Source organism: Taudactylus pleione, unplaced genomic scaffold (assembly GCF_031769625.1).
Source record: "Taudactylus pleione unplaced genomic scaffold, aTauple2 ptg000121l, whole genome shotgun sequence".
NCBI lineage: Eukaryota > Metazoa > Chordata > Amphibia > Anura > Myobatrachidae > Taudactylus > Taudactylus pleione.
This window is the reverse complement of record NW_028284523.1, coordinates 5092183-5108731: the sequence shown is the minus strand read 5'-3', so window position 1 is coordinate 5108731 and position 16549 is coordinate 5092183. Positions and strand designations below refer to the sequence as shown.

The 16549-nt window shown below is 44.8% G+C and overlaps 1 protein-coding gene across 7 annotated transcripts in view; it reads left to right on the top strand.

Moving 5' to 3' along the window:
• The window catches only part of SULF2 (sulfatase 2), a 379961-nt gene that overhangs the window by 261119 nt on the left and 102293 nt on the right, over positions 1 to 16549 (top strand). For all 7 annotated transcript variants that reach the window (XM_088472164.1, XM_088472169.1, XM_088472162.1 and 4 more), the window contains 2 exons: positions 6300 to 6535; positions 15516 to 15755. In XM_088472164.1, the coding sequence (XP_088328290.1) occupies positions 6358 to 6535; positions 15516 to 15755 (418 nt within the window). In that variant the 5' untranslated portion in view covers positions 6300 to 6357. The remainder of the gene's footprint in view (positions 1 to 6299; positions 6536 to 15515; positions 15756 to 16549) is intronic.

The following is a 16549-nucleotide window of genomic DNA, read 5'->3' as shown; positions in this document are numbered from 1 at the left end:
TGGTTGGAGAAACGCAGGCGTGCCTGTCCGTTTGAACGCCGTTGCATGGGCGTACATAAATTAGCCACTGAGACTGCCTACACAGCTTGAGTACTCACTGCGTGCGATGAGGTTAGCAATTTCTGAGTAAGGTCAGACCTGTTTGTAATTGTGCGTGAAGGGCCGATGTTACTCGATGTGCCCGATGTATAAGTTGGACTGCAAGGTATTACGGATGTGAGATGCGGTAGTGGGTGTCTCTATGCTGGCTGTGATGGCAATTCCTTAGCATTCATTTAGCAGATTTTCGCAGGTGGTCTACATGCACAATCGCAGCTGTGATCACAATAGCGATCCGTAGTGAACTAGACCCAATGTTCTTGCTTATAAACTTTTAAACTTTAGTTGAGCCCCCCTAACTTTTTCTATTAAATCCAGTTCTAAGGACCTACTACCAATGCTTATTGCCATATCTCCTAGCTGGAGTACAGGTATTTACATTACTGACTGCTACAGCCATGGTCAAATGTTTTGAGAATGACACAAGTATTGGTTTTCAAAGTTTGCTGCTTCAGTGTTTTTATACCTTTTTGTCAGATGTTACTATGGTATACTGAAGTAAAATTACAGGCATTTCATAAGTGTCAAAGGCTTTTATTGACAATTACATTAAGTTTATGCAAAGAGCCAATATTTGCAGTGTTGAACCTTCTTTTTCAAGACCTCTGCAATTCGCCCTGGCATGCTGTCATTCAACTTCTGGGCCACATACTGACTGATGGCCGCCCATTCTTGCCTAATCTATGCTTGGAGTTTGTCAGAATTTGTGGGTTTTTGTTTGTCCACCCGTCTCTTGAGGATTGACCACAAGTTCTCAATGGGATTAAGGTTCTCTGGAGTATCCTGGCATTGGGCCCAAAATTTTCGATGTTTTGTTCCCCGAGCCACTTAGTTATCACTTTTGCCTTATGGCAAGGTGCTCCATCATGCTGGAAAAGGCATTGTTCATTAACAAACTGTTCTTGGCTGGTTGGGAGAAGTTGCTCTTGGAGGATGTGTTGTTACCATTCTTTATTCATGGCTGTGTTCTTAGGCAAAATTGTGAGTGAGCCTACTCCCTTGGCTGAGAAGCAACCCCACACTTGAATGGTCTCAGGATGCTTTACTGTTGGCATGACACAGGACTGATGGTAGCGCTCACCTTCCCTTCTCTGGACGAGCGTTTTTCCTGATTCCCCAAACAATCTGAAAGGGGATTCTTTAGAGGAAATAACTTTACCCCAGTCCTCAGCAGTCCAATCCCTGTACCTTTTGCAGAATATCACTCTGTCCCTTATGTTTTTCATGGAGAGAAGTGGCTTCTATGCTGAGCTTCTTGACACCAGGCCATCCTCTAAAAGTCTTCGCCTCACTGTGCGTGGAGATGCACTCACACCTGCCTGCTGCCATTCCTGAGCAAGCTCTGCACTGGTGGTGCCCCAATCCTGCAGCTGAATCAACTTTAGGAGATGGTCCTGGTGCTTGCTGGACATTCTTGGGCGCCCAGAAGCATTCTGCACAACTATTGAACCTCTCTCCTTGAAGTTCTTGATGATCCGATAAATGGTTGATTCAGGTGCAATCTTACTAGCAGCAATATCCTTGCCTGTGAAGCCCTTGTGTGCAAAGCAATGAAGACTACACGTGTTTCCTTGCAGGTAACCATGGTTAACCGAGGAAGAACAATGATTTCAAGCTCCACCCTCCTTTTAAAGCTTCCAGTTTGTTATTCTAACTCAATCAACATGACAGAGTGATCTCCAGCCTTGTCCTTGTCACCTCTCACCTGTGTTAACAAGAGAATGACTGATATGATGACAACTGGTCCATTTGTGGTAGGGCTGAAATGCAGTGGAAATGTTGTTTTTGGGGATTTAGGACCTGATTCAGTCCCGCTTGCTAGCAGACAGCCGATGTTTGCAATCTGCGCATGCGTACGCATCGCAGTGCATGAACCAGTGCGAACGATCGGGAAGCGTACCCTCGCTATGCATAGACAGCCCAGCTGAATGAGTAACAGGAGAAGCCATTTGTGGGTGGTGACTGGGGATGGCTACTAGAAACGGGGGAGTGGAGATAAGAACGCAGGCGTGCCAGAGCATCTTAACGGCGTTTCAGAGGCGTGCATAATTAAGACACAGCGTTGTAGTACACGTCACTTGGTTGTATTTAACACTGACGTGCTTGCGGTAGAGTATAGTCAACCACAAGCGCTGCGATCGCATCTGATGGTATCCGATGGTTTCATACACTTCCTGGAAATGACGTGCGCAAGTGGGCGTCTTAAGACAGGCTGGTGGGCGTCTGCATACACAAAGCGATAGCACGCCAAGACATATTGGGCGTGTTAATGCCTTGCCATGCGATCACCTGCCATCCCAAATTTGCATACGCATCGAGTGAGCGCAGTGGCCTAGGTTCATCCCAGACGCCCGGAGGCAAGTTATAATTTGGTGCCCCCTGTCACAGCCGCTGATACTGTAATGTAGCAATTCGCGGACAGGCTAAAGATAGACGAAGGCGGCAGCTGATGGTCTGACATGGAGCACTCCACTAGTGTATGGTGGCTTCTCAGGTGCCGGGAAGGGGTGCCATGTATTGGGCGGCCCTGAGGGTACACTCCGGGTACATGGTTACAGCCCTAAGTGGGGTGAATATGGTGTGAACAATGGAGAAGGTGCCCCCTTCAGTGCTGGAGCCCGGCGGCAGGCACCTCCATTGTCTCCCTTAGTTCTTCCCCTGAGTGAGCGAATGCATCTAGCGAGCGGGTCTGAATGAGGTCCTAAATCATGGCAAGAGGGACTTTGCAATTAATTGCAATTCATCTGATCACTCTTCATCACATTCTAGAGTATATGCAAATTGCCATCATAAAAACTGAAGCAGCAGACTCTGGGAAAACCAATACTTGTGTCATTCTCAAAACTTTTGGCCATGGCTGTACGTTTTACAAATTCACAGGTTGCTGCAACTTATTTCACTTGGGGCTTTGTGAATAGACCTGGAAATCAGGTGATCAGACCCTGAGAAATGGATTTCTGTAACACGCTGATACAAAAATTAGCATTTTATAAATATTGTCTCAGTTTTCAGTAAATATTTCTAATATGGTCAGTTAACATTGTTTCCAGGGTAAACAACCATAGAAGTGATTTGATATACAGACCAGGCTATGTATTCAGTGTCAGGAATATATAAAGCCATGTGATGTCCATCTCGTTTAGTTCTCTTTTGATTGTTTGGGGGTTTTTTTGTTCAGTTATTGCCAAACTTGTAACAAACAAAGTAACATGAAAAATTTGTGCTTGATATTATTATTTTTTACTAATGTGTTACTTTTAGAGTTTACCTGTTAACCCCTTAAATGCCAAGGGTCTCTTCATGTATTCTCATCCCTGTTTTTACTGAACCCCCATCTGTAGGCACCTCTCTTTTAATATTTAGTAGGGAGAGGGCAGAATTTCAGTCCAGTCTCTACAACTCACCATCCCTCACAAATCTGAGCAGAGAGTGGGAGGATAGGTTTCTTGCCCAGCAGGTGGTTTATAAATTACTGCCACGACCTAGTAGAAGTTTATTATGTTTTTTTTAAACTCCTGTAGGGAACTCATGAAATATAGATCTGCTAGTTGAATTTAATACTAAGGCTAGCACTGTGACCTGTGAATGACAGTCAGTTTTTCAGTATAATGCATTATTCTGGGCTTGCCTTTGTGTCTGAAGGCAGAATGTGTACCCAGAGTCACAATGTATTGAATGAGTAGATAGCACTTCTTTTTAATTATTTTACCTCTTTGCAATTGTTGAGCAGCCTTGTTTTCGGTGCCCACACACATACCGATGTACTCACGATCCGACGATGTGTCCAATTTCCCTTGAAACTCTCCCCGGCAGCTCTGAACACGATATGCACACGATATGCTATCCAATCTTCATTCGATCTCCTGCAGCCAGAGTTTTTAACAGTGCATTTGTGTCTAGATTGTCAGATCTGCCGTAATGCACGGCAGATCTGAAGATGCTATGTGCGACCTGCGGGGGCGCGCATCGCATCGTGATCGTGAGTGGGGACTCACGATTTGGGCATTGTTTTACTCGATCTGTCGTTCCAATGTGTCGGAATCGGCCAAATTGGGAAAAAAATCGCTATGTTTGTGGGCACCTTCAAGCTCTTTATTCTGATGTGAATTAGTGGTTCAACATGTGTAACTGAGTAATGAATAATTCTAATTTTATAGCAAATATTTTGAAAGGCAAACCCTTACCTAGCTCCAAGCTATTGTTGACGAGGGGGTGCATGTGGGGCACCTTGCTTTGGGAGCCATCTGACAGTCCCAGCAGAGAGGGGCGCCACCAGTCAGGACAATGTCCAACACTGGGATCAAATGTTTGATCACAGCACCAGAAGTACTGTAGTTCGGTGAGATGTGTCCCCAGTGGGACACATCAGTCAAGACCAGAGACAGGTGACATTTGGCGCTGCACCCAGCTTGCGGGCTGGTGGCCATTGAAGAGTAGTGGCAATTTGAATAGAAATAGAAAGCAGCTGCAGCAAGCCAATTGCGGCTCGCCGCTTCATGGCTAGCTTTGCCCACGTCGTCTGAGATCAGATGCTGCTGGGCGGAAGAGTCAGTTTTCAGCGGGCGAAGATGTCGCGCAAAGACCTCCGGGGGCCTCGTAAGAGGCCAGAAGATCCCGGGTTCGAGAGAGAAGAGCTCCAGCAGCGCCACTGCAGTGGTGGGAAAATAAAAGAGCTAACGAAGCTCCCCACTGCAGCCTCTCCCACCAGACAGGTAGGCCTTCTATGAGGCCTTCCCTTCATTAACTCCTCCCTAGACCACCAGGTTGTCAGGCACTAGACCCGTGGGGGTAATAGGCCTTAGGCCTGTGGCACTGATAGGTGGGGATTAGGTCCATGCTCTTGAGGCTATAAATTACCCTGGGCAATAGGCCCAGGTCACACAAATGGTGTGGTGCCATTTTTTCAACTTGCCCTGTGCGCCAAACCCCCTCGTTACACCCCTGCATACATGACACTAAATTTTCAATCCATAAATGTAAAAGAACCTTGTAGTACTAAAAGCACACACTCCCAGTAGTTCTTTAAATACTAAACTCTGTGTTTAATAGTAAACGCCATTTTGTTCTCTTTAACCATTGTAGCTTACAGTACTTACCTTAGGACTGCTTTCCTCTTCATTTCCTCTTGGTCTCCTGTAAATCTATGTCTGCATCTGCCTGCTCCCAGCTCCTCTGTAGGAATCCAGGGGTTGGATGGGATTTTAAAAAGCCTTGAGTCGATGCGGCACTGCCCTTGTTACGGCCCTGCTGCAGATTTTCTACTGCTTATGCTGGCTCCTTACATTTGTAGCTAATCACTGCAGGAGCCCACGCATTATCCAGTGGAGCCTATCATTACCCCACGCCGAAATCCCAACACCACGCAGGTTAGCCGGGCCTCAGGAAGTGTTAGCTGCGGGGGGAGGGTTAGGTTTAGGCACCCCCGGGGGGAGACTTGGGGTTAGGCACCCCCGGGTGGGTTAGGTTTAGGCTAGGGGAAGGGGGGGTTAGGTTTAGAGGGCGGGGGGTTAGGGCTAGGCAACACGGGGGGACTTAGGGTTAGGCACCACCCCCTGAGTCTTGGGGTTAGGCACCCCCAAGGGAGGGTTAGGGGGTGGAGAGGGGAGGGATAAATATACTTGCCAGCTGGCATCGGGATTATGATGTGTCGGGTTTCCAGGGTCGGATTTGAACCGACTGTTTAAAGCTTTAAGCCGTCGCTATTTCATACCCAACCCGGTTTGAAGTAATACTGTTTTTATTTTTTTACTGCTTGTCAGCCGAATTCAGGGGAGACATGTCTGTTTATATGTAATATTATGACCCTCCTCTTCTTTTTTTTTTTTTTTACCACCCTGTGTTATGTATCCCTGTATATTTGCTGCTCAGAGATTGTTTTGCTCCTCTTTTATAAGTTTGAAAAACACATTAATATTTTAAATGCTATATAATATTAGAGAAATACAGTAACATAAACTACAGTCACAGCACATACAGTATACTAGAAAAAAAAAAGATTTTCAGTAGTTCTTTAAGTGTATTATGTTTTTTTTGTATATATACATGTAAAGATGTTATGTAGTACAGAATTCAGTGAAGTACAGTATTTGAGGTTTTAAGGGGAAACCACAGAACAGTTGCACATTGCAATCCAACAGATGAGACTTCTATGTGTTTAGTCTGAATCTCCCAGCATTGTTAACCCTCTCTTTCCTACACAGCATTGGTGGACATCAGAGAGAGACATTGCGATAGAGCCGTGAGTCGGACAAGCCAAAGATGGCGCATCAGCAATTTTTTCTGCTTGGGCTGTTGATGGTGATTCTCATGCCAGCAATTGAGGGAAATTTCCCTCTCCCCTCCAAACAGCGCCTTAAAGGAAGATTTCAAAGGGACCGTAGGAATATTCGTCCAAACATCATCCTTGTACTGACTGACGACCAGGATGTAGAGCTTGGTAAGTGGTGCATTTCATTTCTTTCACCATAAACTATTGGGGGTTATTGATGTTGAGAATGGTGAGTTTTTACACCACAAGAAGGGGACTGTAAACTTAAAAATTTTCTATGCTTAATTGTGCCTAGTACAGCTGCATGCATGTGATATCTATATAATAAGCGATAAAGCCTGTCTGTCTGCCTGTTTGTCCTTTATGCACTGCCAGAGTTTTGGACCTAGCTCCACCAAGCCACAAATTGTCAAATAATCCCTGAAAATGGGAACACTTAAATTACACAGGTCCCAGGGCTGGCGTTACATCACTATTTGCATGCATGTTAGCAAACAGTGGGGTCCTTTTCTGGATCAATGGAATGGGGTTATAGGTGAGGACAATGTAAACAAAGAAAGGCTGCAGGTGTACTTCAGGGTCTAGTCTTCAACCTGGGCAACACCGCGTATCTCAGCTAGTTATAAATATTTCATGATTTGGGTAGTGGATAAACTCTTAGGGACCCCTAGACTTGGACGCATTTGCATCTCATACTTAATCATACATTGCACCATGCGTCCAGTGTAAAACATTTATGTATTAGTGAAAGTTAAGCTGAAATCTGGCAAGCGTGCTTGTGCACGTGCACATCTACAGACACTCTCCCCGCAAAGCTGTAAATTATATTAAGGGGCAGCGTTTTCAGGGAATCACTCGGCTGCTTTGGCAAATTTAATTTAATCAATAACTGTTTTAATTGCTGTGATTAGAGGAAATAGGAAATCAGACCTATGGCCACAGTCAGGATACTAATGATAAATGGTCCCCCCTGAAAGCCACACAATGAAATCTACTCTACAAACTATTAACTTTGTGACTGTCCATCTGTCCATCTTCTAAGAGTCGGGTTTACTTCATCAGTTTGATCTTGCCTCAAGGCATTTCATGTAAATGAAGGAGCCATATTCATAAGTATTCTAGAGATGCGGTTAACATCCCGACAACCGGGATGCCGTCTGCCGGAATCGGAATCCTGATCTCCAAGACAACAACGGCGCCGAAATTCCGATATGACTCAGGGTGCCGGCGCCGGGATCCCGATCATCAGGACACCGGGGAATGGTTAGTATCCGCCGTGGGGGGGGGGTTAGGTTTAGGCAGCCCGGGGGACTTACAGTTAGGCTGCGGGAGGGGGGAGGTTAGGGTTAGGCTCCGGGCAGGGGGGATTAGGTTCAGGCACCACTGGGGGGTGAGATTAGGGTTTGGCACTAACGGGGCAGGGTAAGGTTAGGTACTTCCCTGGGGGCGGTTAGGGTGTGGGGTAGGGAGGGTTAGTATAAGGGTGCAGGAAAGGAGGGTTAGGGGGTATATAGGACAGGGGAACATTCCGTATTCTATAGTGTAAAAAGAGAGCTGGCTACTGACACTATGTAAATGAGAAGGAGGAGACAGATTCAGTATTATTCTATCAGTGTACAAAGAGAGGTGATCCTTGACAATGCAGCATTGTTAGGAGATATTAACATCAGTTCCTGTTAATTTTACTACTTTATACATAAACCCAAGTTTAATGTAGTAAAGAGAAAGTTGTATTTTTGGGGTGTCGGATATAGTATGCCATCTCACCCTGTAGTGTACAAGTTACTGTTACCCTGTGCCCTATCAATATGGGCTCCAGAAATATGGATTGGTGTAAATAAAAAGCTTATGCTATGAGAACTGTGATTCTCACTCAGCCATTTCAGCCTGCAGCATGTTGGTTGCTTGTCACTAATATCCATAAAGGGTGACAGATCTCCAGAATTTCTGGTTTTATATTTGCAGAAAAGCATATTATCCTATTTCGCCTAGAATCTATCTGCATCTCTCATGCTGGCGCAATGCATTAACCGCGACATTAAGGCTCTTTAATACAGAGTTACCGAGCCATCAAATCCCCAGACACAAATGTGTGTCTACATACACTTGTCAAATCTGCTAACACTATTGATTGAGCCGATGCGTTCATTATGTAGACCGGTGACATTAGGACAATTTCATTCTTCGCTTAGATGGAGATTGCTTATGCTCTTGTTTTGCCTAGGGGATCATTAGTTATTCCACGCTTTCAACAAACTTTTTCAAATGTTTGCAATCAGAAGGAACCAGTGTTATTTCTCATTACTCTATTAATAAACATGGAATGACAGGTTTGCTAACCAGCCTGCACGAAGAGGACTAGTGTACCCTTTTCACATTATCTTAGTATCACTTAAATGTATCAAATGGCTTTTGTATGAGTTTTGGGAAAAAAAAACTCATCCAAGCCCTTAAATTTGCATTACTTTAGTAAGCAGATCACTGTTCCCATACTTGTAATGGGAAATACGATTTGTTTCAGATTTACTAAAATAAATTGTAAAACAAAGTACCGGGAGAGAACCCTGCATTAGCAGCTGTAGCCTATGGGCTGCATATTGCAAACATTTCCATGAGCAGATCCCACTTCGCAACCCCGCTACTCCTTCCCATATGGAGGAACGGGGCTCCGAGAATCAGCTCCATCTGAAGGTAGAGTTGATTCTCGCAAGCAAACTCCGAAAACTTTCAGTTTTCAGAGTTTGACGAATACCAGTTGGCCCTATCGGACCCCTAATAATGTATGGGCCTGTTACTTAAACATGCAGAAAGAATCATTTCCGCATGTGTAACGGTCCCTTAAGTGACAATGAATAGACCCTTTACTCCCAATGTGACTCACTGAAACTCTCATCCAATTATAGCTCATTGCTTTACTTTTTTTTTATTTGATCTCAAGTGCCTTTTTATAGGGGAGGGGGTAATAGAATTTTGGGCTTACCAAAGAAGTGTATCCAATAGTTTCTCCTGACTCAGCTATGTGTGTGTAACACGTCAGACATCATACCTGCCATTATTAGCTGTTATTGCCTGCCAGAATTGTCCAGAGAAAAAATGGCCGAGAATATTTCCAGAAAATACTAATTTTAATATTATGTATGGACATTACTGTATAGGACAAATCCTGTGTCCGATCCCATGATGCTCTAGAATTATTGGCTTCTACCGGTTAGCAAGAATTATACACGTTGAGGTGTATTCTATTTCTTTGTCTACTTTTCCATGTGAAAGATTTTGGTGATTAAATATTAGCTTGTTTGGCCGCTGGTTATAAATATTTAAAGCTGTCCTACTTCTGAGTGCCTAGAAGTGTTCCGGATTCTGGTCTGAGACTGATCTGTCACTGTGCATTAGTTTGTTTGCTGCATGCGGGGATTAGATCATATGTTTTCATATTGATGATGGATGAATCATGAGCTTTTATTAATGCAAGTTACTGTTCTCCAGGGGAGATTTTACATGTACACAAATTTGTCTGCACTGATGCTTCTGTCAAATCCAGCCAATCCGTTTTAATGTTATGTTAAAAAAAAAAAAGTTCAATGCAGCCTTGTCCTTTTTGTACTGCTGCTAATGATTGGACAGCACAGTAATGGTTGTGGTTTTGACATGTTAGCTTTAATGTGTGCAGGAACCTGGTGGCACATTAGTGATCATGTTGTAGGACGTGCTGTTGTTTTTATCGTAAAATCTGAAATATGTATTTAACTGCAGTGCTCAAATTGCAATGTAATTCTATTAACAAACATGACCACTCTCTGAAAATCTTTTTACTGTTACGGTTCTCGCACGGTTGTGTAAGACCTCTAGAGCCAAGGAGTGGATCTTCCACCAATAACAGCCACTCGTTGTTCCCTTAGTGATTTATACTCACTCCGTACTTAGATGGCTGCCTGGATTTAAGCCTCCAGCAGTAGAGGCTTACACAACCGATGAGAGACCGCAGAACTGCTAACTAGAAACAAGGAGATCGGAGAGCAGAGCTGAGGAGTGGCAGTCCTTCCACTACTGTGACTATCTGGAGTGAGGCTGCAGGCAGATGATTATTTGTACAGATGTGAAGGACAAGGTTCACTAACAGCGGCAGATGATGAAGGGTACGTCTTGGGACTATGGTGTAGCTAGCTCGTCAGGCAAGAAGCAGCTAGACAATGAATACAAGCTGCAGAGTAGGAGCAACCTGGACTGCGATACTGCAGGATTTACAGATGAGAACTAGATAGGCAAGACAACCGATGCAACAGGGCCGCATTACAGGCTACGACAGGACAGACCGGAAATGCTCTACAATGTGGCTAGGCCACTTTCTGAAGTAACAGACTCTATTCAAGGTGCAGCCTTGAGGGCCGGAGGTGCGACAAGAACAACACGATGCGGCCTTGCGGGCCGAGGTGCGACAGGAACAACACTGAGTGGCCTTGAGGATCGAGGTACGACAAGCCACTGACTGAGCAGGCAGGTGAACACAGGCGCGGCTGGAACACCGGCTCCGAGGTAGAGAACACTGCTGGCTTGAATCGGCTAGACACAGGCTGACGCGGCTAGACTGGATTGCGGTATGGAAATGCCGTGGGCTACGGAGAGGTAGGCCGCAGCTGCAGAAGTCACGGCTCCGGGATGTCTCGGCAGTAAGGACGTGAGCAGATGGCACCACAGCAGATGGCTCACATGCAACTTCTGATCAGGCAGACAGGCTCAGGAGAAATAATCTCAGCACGCAGGAACTGCACAACGAGGTGAGACCGGCTAAAACTCAGACTTCTGAGCACAGGACAAACACATACTTAAGGTAATATCACCGACAGGAAGAGTAGGGCTGTCTGAAATTCATGAGAAGCAGGGACCAATCAGCGTAATCCCTGCAGAAAGCCTCCCTAATGACAGGATAGTTTGCAGCTGATCTCTGCACACAAACTGTCTGTGTTGAGCTCATTGCTGCATTCCTACCTCAGTTCCAGCAACCTACAAGAGCCGAAACTTGAGTCAAGGCATGTTGCAGTGTCCCAGTCGCTTAATATGGCCAGGAACTGCCACCAAGATGATCCTTTGCCGCGGATCATAACATTTACTTGCTAGTTTTAATGAAAAAAATTATTTATTAACTAGCTGGAGTACCCGGCGTTTCCGGGATTTTAAGAATGTTTGTTTACACATCTTCCTCCAACCAACCTCTCCTTAGGCAGGCCTCACGAAAAGTGTGACAAACTTCCCCATCAATAGTCCTAAGGTATTCGAAGGAAGTGGGACCTGTAACGGTGTAAAGCAAACTTCGGCGATAGAAGCATTCAAAATTTGTAGGATGTACAGTGTAAACACGGCCAAGAGCTTCTGTTGCTCTGATACCGGGATGACCATCTACAGCCACTCCCTGTTTTCTGCGCAGTAAAACAGAAGCATTCCATGTGTACTATTTTGTCAGTTCCCAGTACAGAAGGGTCCTTGCAAAGTCATAATTTTGACACAGTTGGAAGAAAGAAGTAAATGTTGTTGCGTAATTTGGTACTGTCAGAGAGCTGAGAATGCTGGCAAAGCCTGCTAAAGCTCTCTTGGATAATAAACATTAAGATCATAACAAAACATGACAACACAAAATGCTTGCTCCGAGGCCCTACCCATATGCCGTGAGGCCCCACAATGAACGTCCAGCAAAAATTGTGGTTTTAAATGAATTCAAAATTAACAGTAATTAATTTTGATGTAAAAAAATTTTAGTTGCCTCCGCCATGTTTTAATACCCTGGTATGTAACATGTCACGATCTTCGCTTGTAATCTGTGGATTTGTATAGAAAGACAAATGTTCACTTTGATATAGTAGAGAAGATAGAAAAGAAAAAATAGATAAGTTAAATCCTTTTGTAATTCCGTACCTGACCTGTAGAGGGCGAATGCTATGCAAAAATTGTGGGTTTTAATTAATTCAGAAGTAACCGTAATTAATTTCGATTTAGTAGAGAAGATAGAAAATAAAAAATAGTAGATAAGCTAAATCCTTTTGTAATTCTGTACCTGACCTGTAGAGGGTGAATGCTATGCAAAAATTGTGGTTTTTCGTTATTTAAAAATTAACAGTAATTTAATTTCGATTTCACATTTTTTTAGTTGACTCAGCCGTGTTTTAATACGCTCGAATGTAAAATTCCACGATCGTGGCTTGTAAACTGTGGATTTGTATAGAAAGACAGAAGGACAAATTTTCGCTTTTGTATAGTAGATAGCATATCAAATTGCAGCAGTATACAGAGTCAGGTTCTCGGGTATCTGAAGAACCTCCTACAGGCCATGTTTTCAGGACCTCCCTGTGTGTAGTCATGTGAAATAATGAAAGTCTCAATTATATTAAGTGGCAATTATATTAATTTGCCTGTGAAAGATTGCAAGAAAATTGAGAAACAGGATATATGGCCTCTGTTCTGTACATTGTGGGAGTAACTATAGGACAGTTTTATGTTTGATTCCAAACCAGTATATGTAGCCGCTTTTTAGTATGGTCAAACAATTGCAGTACTTACAAAGGTAGTTCTAGTTATTTCAGAGAACAAAATCTCTATGTATATTATATAGTGATTGCAAATAAAGTAAAAGAAAATAGGTATGCACTGGATACACTGAATGGAATTATTTCTTACATCTGCGCAATATTTGTCTCTTCCATCCACAAATAACCTAGTACAGGTTGAGTCTCCCATATCCGTTATTCTAAAAACCGAAATATTCCAAAAACCGGAATATTTCAGTGCACGGCCAATGACTAGCGGTGTGGGCGTGGTCCACACGCCAGGCAACCCCCGCATCACCCGCCGGACCCCCAGCGGCAGCCACCGGACCCCTCGTTACAGACGCAGCACCCGCCGGACCCCTCGTGACAGCCGCAGCACCCGCCGGACCCTTCCGCCTTACCTGCCGGACCCTTCCGCCTCAGTCGCCGGACCCCTCACGACACCCGCCGGATCCCTGCCACACCCCCGCCGGACCCCTGTATCACACGCCGGACCACCGCAACACATTCCGGACCCACCCGCAGCACACGCCGTGGCCTCCCGTGACACCCGCCGGGCCCCCCCCAGGTATTCCGAAAACCGGAATAATCCAAAATCCGAAATGCTCGTGGTCCCGAGCATTTCGGATATGGGAGACTCAACCTGTACCCAACTAGGGCCTGATGTAGGCTTTCAGACAAAGTCAGACATAATTGCTCCAGCATTGCGTGTACAGTATTAAATGCATATAGTCACCCATATGCAGAGATTGATAGTCGTCATTATGACATATTTGCACCAGACTATACTTGCTGCAACGCCTGGGCACAGTAGAATTTTCTCTTCTGTAAAGGTGACCATACACGTTGGCAGACGGATCGCGCAGTCACCGCTGGCAATCGTGCGATATGCCGGCTTCCCCCTCCTTCATCTGAATGGGCTCGTACATCGCATCATAGATCAGATGGTTTTGCAGGAAGACCTGGGGAGCGCGCAGTACGATATCGGGCCCATACACGGCACAATATAGCACCTATATCGTGCCGATCATGCCGTGTATGGGGGCCTTTACTCTGCATAGCTGGCAATTCCATCTACACACCTCAGTGAACTGTGCTTATGTAAGAACGTCTCATTGCTTGTATCTAACCAGTACCTCCTCTTCCTCTCTCTCCCTTTTAGAATGTAAGCTTTTGCGAGCAGGGCCCTCCCTCCTAACATTTCTACCTGTGTCCACTTTCTCAGACAGCTGATTTGGGTCACTATTATTTCATATGTTGGCATTAAGGGCCTCATTCAGAGGCGGTCGGAGGATGCAAGCGGTCGCTCAGAAACTGGGCGGCCGCTTGCATCCTGACCGCCCGCCTCTGTTTCGGTCGTTAGGCTGTGGGTTTACAGCTAGGGTGATGGTCGCGATGGTCAGAGACCATCGCGACCATCGGGGCTTACGACGAGACCCTAGGGTAGGGTCTCACTTGTCGTAAGCCCCGGAGAGCTTCTGGCTCTGTCAGAGCCGGATGCTCTCCACTGACATCACTAGTGATGTCAGTGGGGCCTCCCCTAAACGCCCCCCCCCTGGCCCGCCTTCCAAACGGGGCGAGCTGTCAATCAACATCGACAGCTCGTCCCCTTTGGAAAGAGACCCGCTACGACTGGCGCTATCGGTCGTAGCGAGTCTCACGCATGCACACGAAGGAGCCGGCTCCCTCGTGCGCATGCGCACTTGACAAACATCGAGGCGGCCGTGCGGTCGTAGACCGTACGGCTGCCTCTGAATGAAGGCCTAAGTGTCAGGTTTTTTCCACATTTACCATTATGTTGTCATGTTTTTACTATTTCTGTTTATTATGTGTCCGTTTTTTGTTCCCAACTGTTATGTTTTGTATATCTGTTAATACTGTTAGTACTTTTACCCTTTTTTGTATTTTTGCTCTGTGTGGTGCTGCGTAAATTTTGGAGCCTCATAAATAAATGCTAATGATGATGATAATGTTTTGCCCCATTACTCCCAGACAGTAATACTTGTGAATGTGATTGAAAAGTGTATGTCTTTGCATTGCTTGTCCTTGCATACACGTTGCTGTGGAACATGTGCAGTGCAAAAACACACAAGATACACTCGGCACTCAAATGTACCTTCATCTCTGCCTCAGATCTCTTCTATTTAATATGTATTGAGAAAAATACTTAGTGATTTTGTTTTCTTTTAGCACTTTGTGCAAACACAGAGAATAAGCTAAGTTAAATGCACAATTCATATTATTAAATGTCCAGTCTATAATGTAGGTGGCGCTGTTTATGTACAAGTAAATAGTATGTTATATTTAGGGATTAATGCTCATGAAGCCACCTAAAGGCTATAAGAAAATACTGCACCCTAGATACATTGCACAGTAGCTACTGGTTTAGTATTCCTCAGTGATTTTATTATTTTTAATCTGAGACAAATCTATATCAAAATATTGATGTAAGTGATAAATCTCATATAGGGAATCAGTATTAGCAGGAAGTGTCCTGAGAAAGTGATTAATAACAGTAAATGGTGAGAACTTGTCCCAGCAAATCAAATACAGTATTAATAAAGACATACATGTTCATTTTTGTGATTTCTAACACTTGGTTATAATTCCAGGTTCCATGCAAGTGATGAACAAGACAAAGCGTATTATGGAACAAGGAGGGACCCATTTCATCAATGCCTTTGTTACAACACCCATGTGTTGCCCCTCTCGCTCGTCCATACTGACGGGGAAGTATGTCCACAACCATAACACCTACACCAACAATGAGAACTGCTCCTCACCATCCTGGCAAGCGCAGCACGAGACCCACACCTTCTCTGTGTACCTCAACAACACCGGCTATAGAACAGGTGAGAACATCGGCATGCAGTGATAGGCAATGTGGGTTCCCTTCCGTATCCAGAGAATAAGGTATTATTACTAGAGGGTGTGCGGTGGTCCGTGTCCGCCACTGCCTTGGTAAAACCATGTTGCACTGCAGGTGGGGCAGATGTAAAATGTGCGGAGAGATTTTGATTTGGGAGTAGTGTGTACAAACTCTAATCTAAATTGCAGTGTAAAAATAAAGCTGTCCAGCATTTGTGGGCTACATGCAACAGCAGCCAGTATTTACCCTGCATGCAAAATAAATAAGTGTATTGCACCCCTTGCATTGCAACATGGTGTGTCCAGGTGCAAAGTTGTTTTACTCCCAACTCAGCCCCTGTATGTTTGGCAGTGCCCAGAGTATCTTCAAAGGACTGCAGATGTTATACATTGCGGCAGAGTTTTTGAGGCAACACATCTCTTTAGCATGCCACAGCTGTGTCACCACTTAGAGAAAAGAGTAGCTGATCAAGACATGGGAATGTAGAATTGGGGTGATAAATTGTTAGAGAGATGGAAAGTAGTTGAAAATTAACCTTTCTGTGGGTATGAGGAAGATTGGTAAAGATGGTGACTAGAGAGGTTAATGTGGTGAAGGTCAGTTGGCAGGTGACAAGATGATGGTCCGAGAGAGATTGAAAGGAGTGCTAAGTAATCAAAATGTAAGGCCTGGAGAAAGCAAAACAAGGGCTGTGGTCATCCTGATGGTCTGCTCTCTGAGTAGTGTGCAGAGGCACAAGGAGAATAGGGATAATCCAAGAGGATGATAGGTATAAGA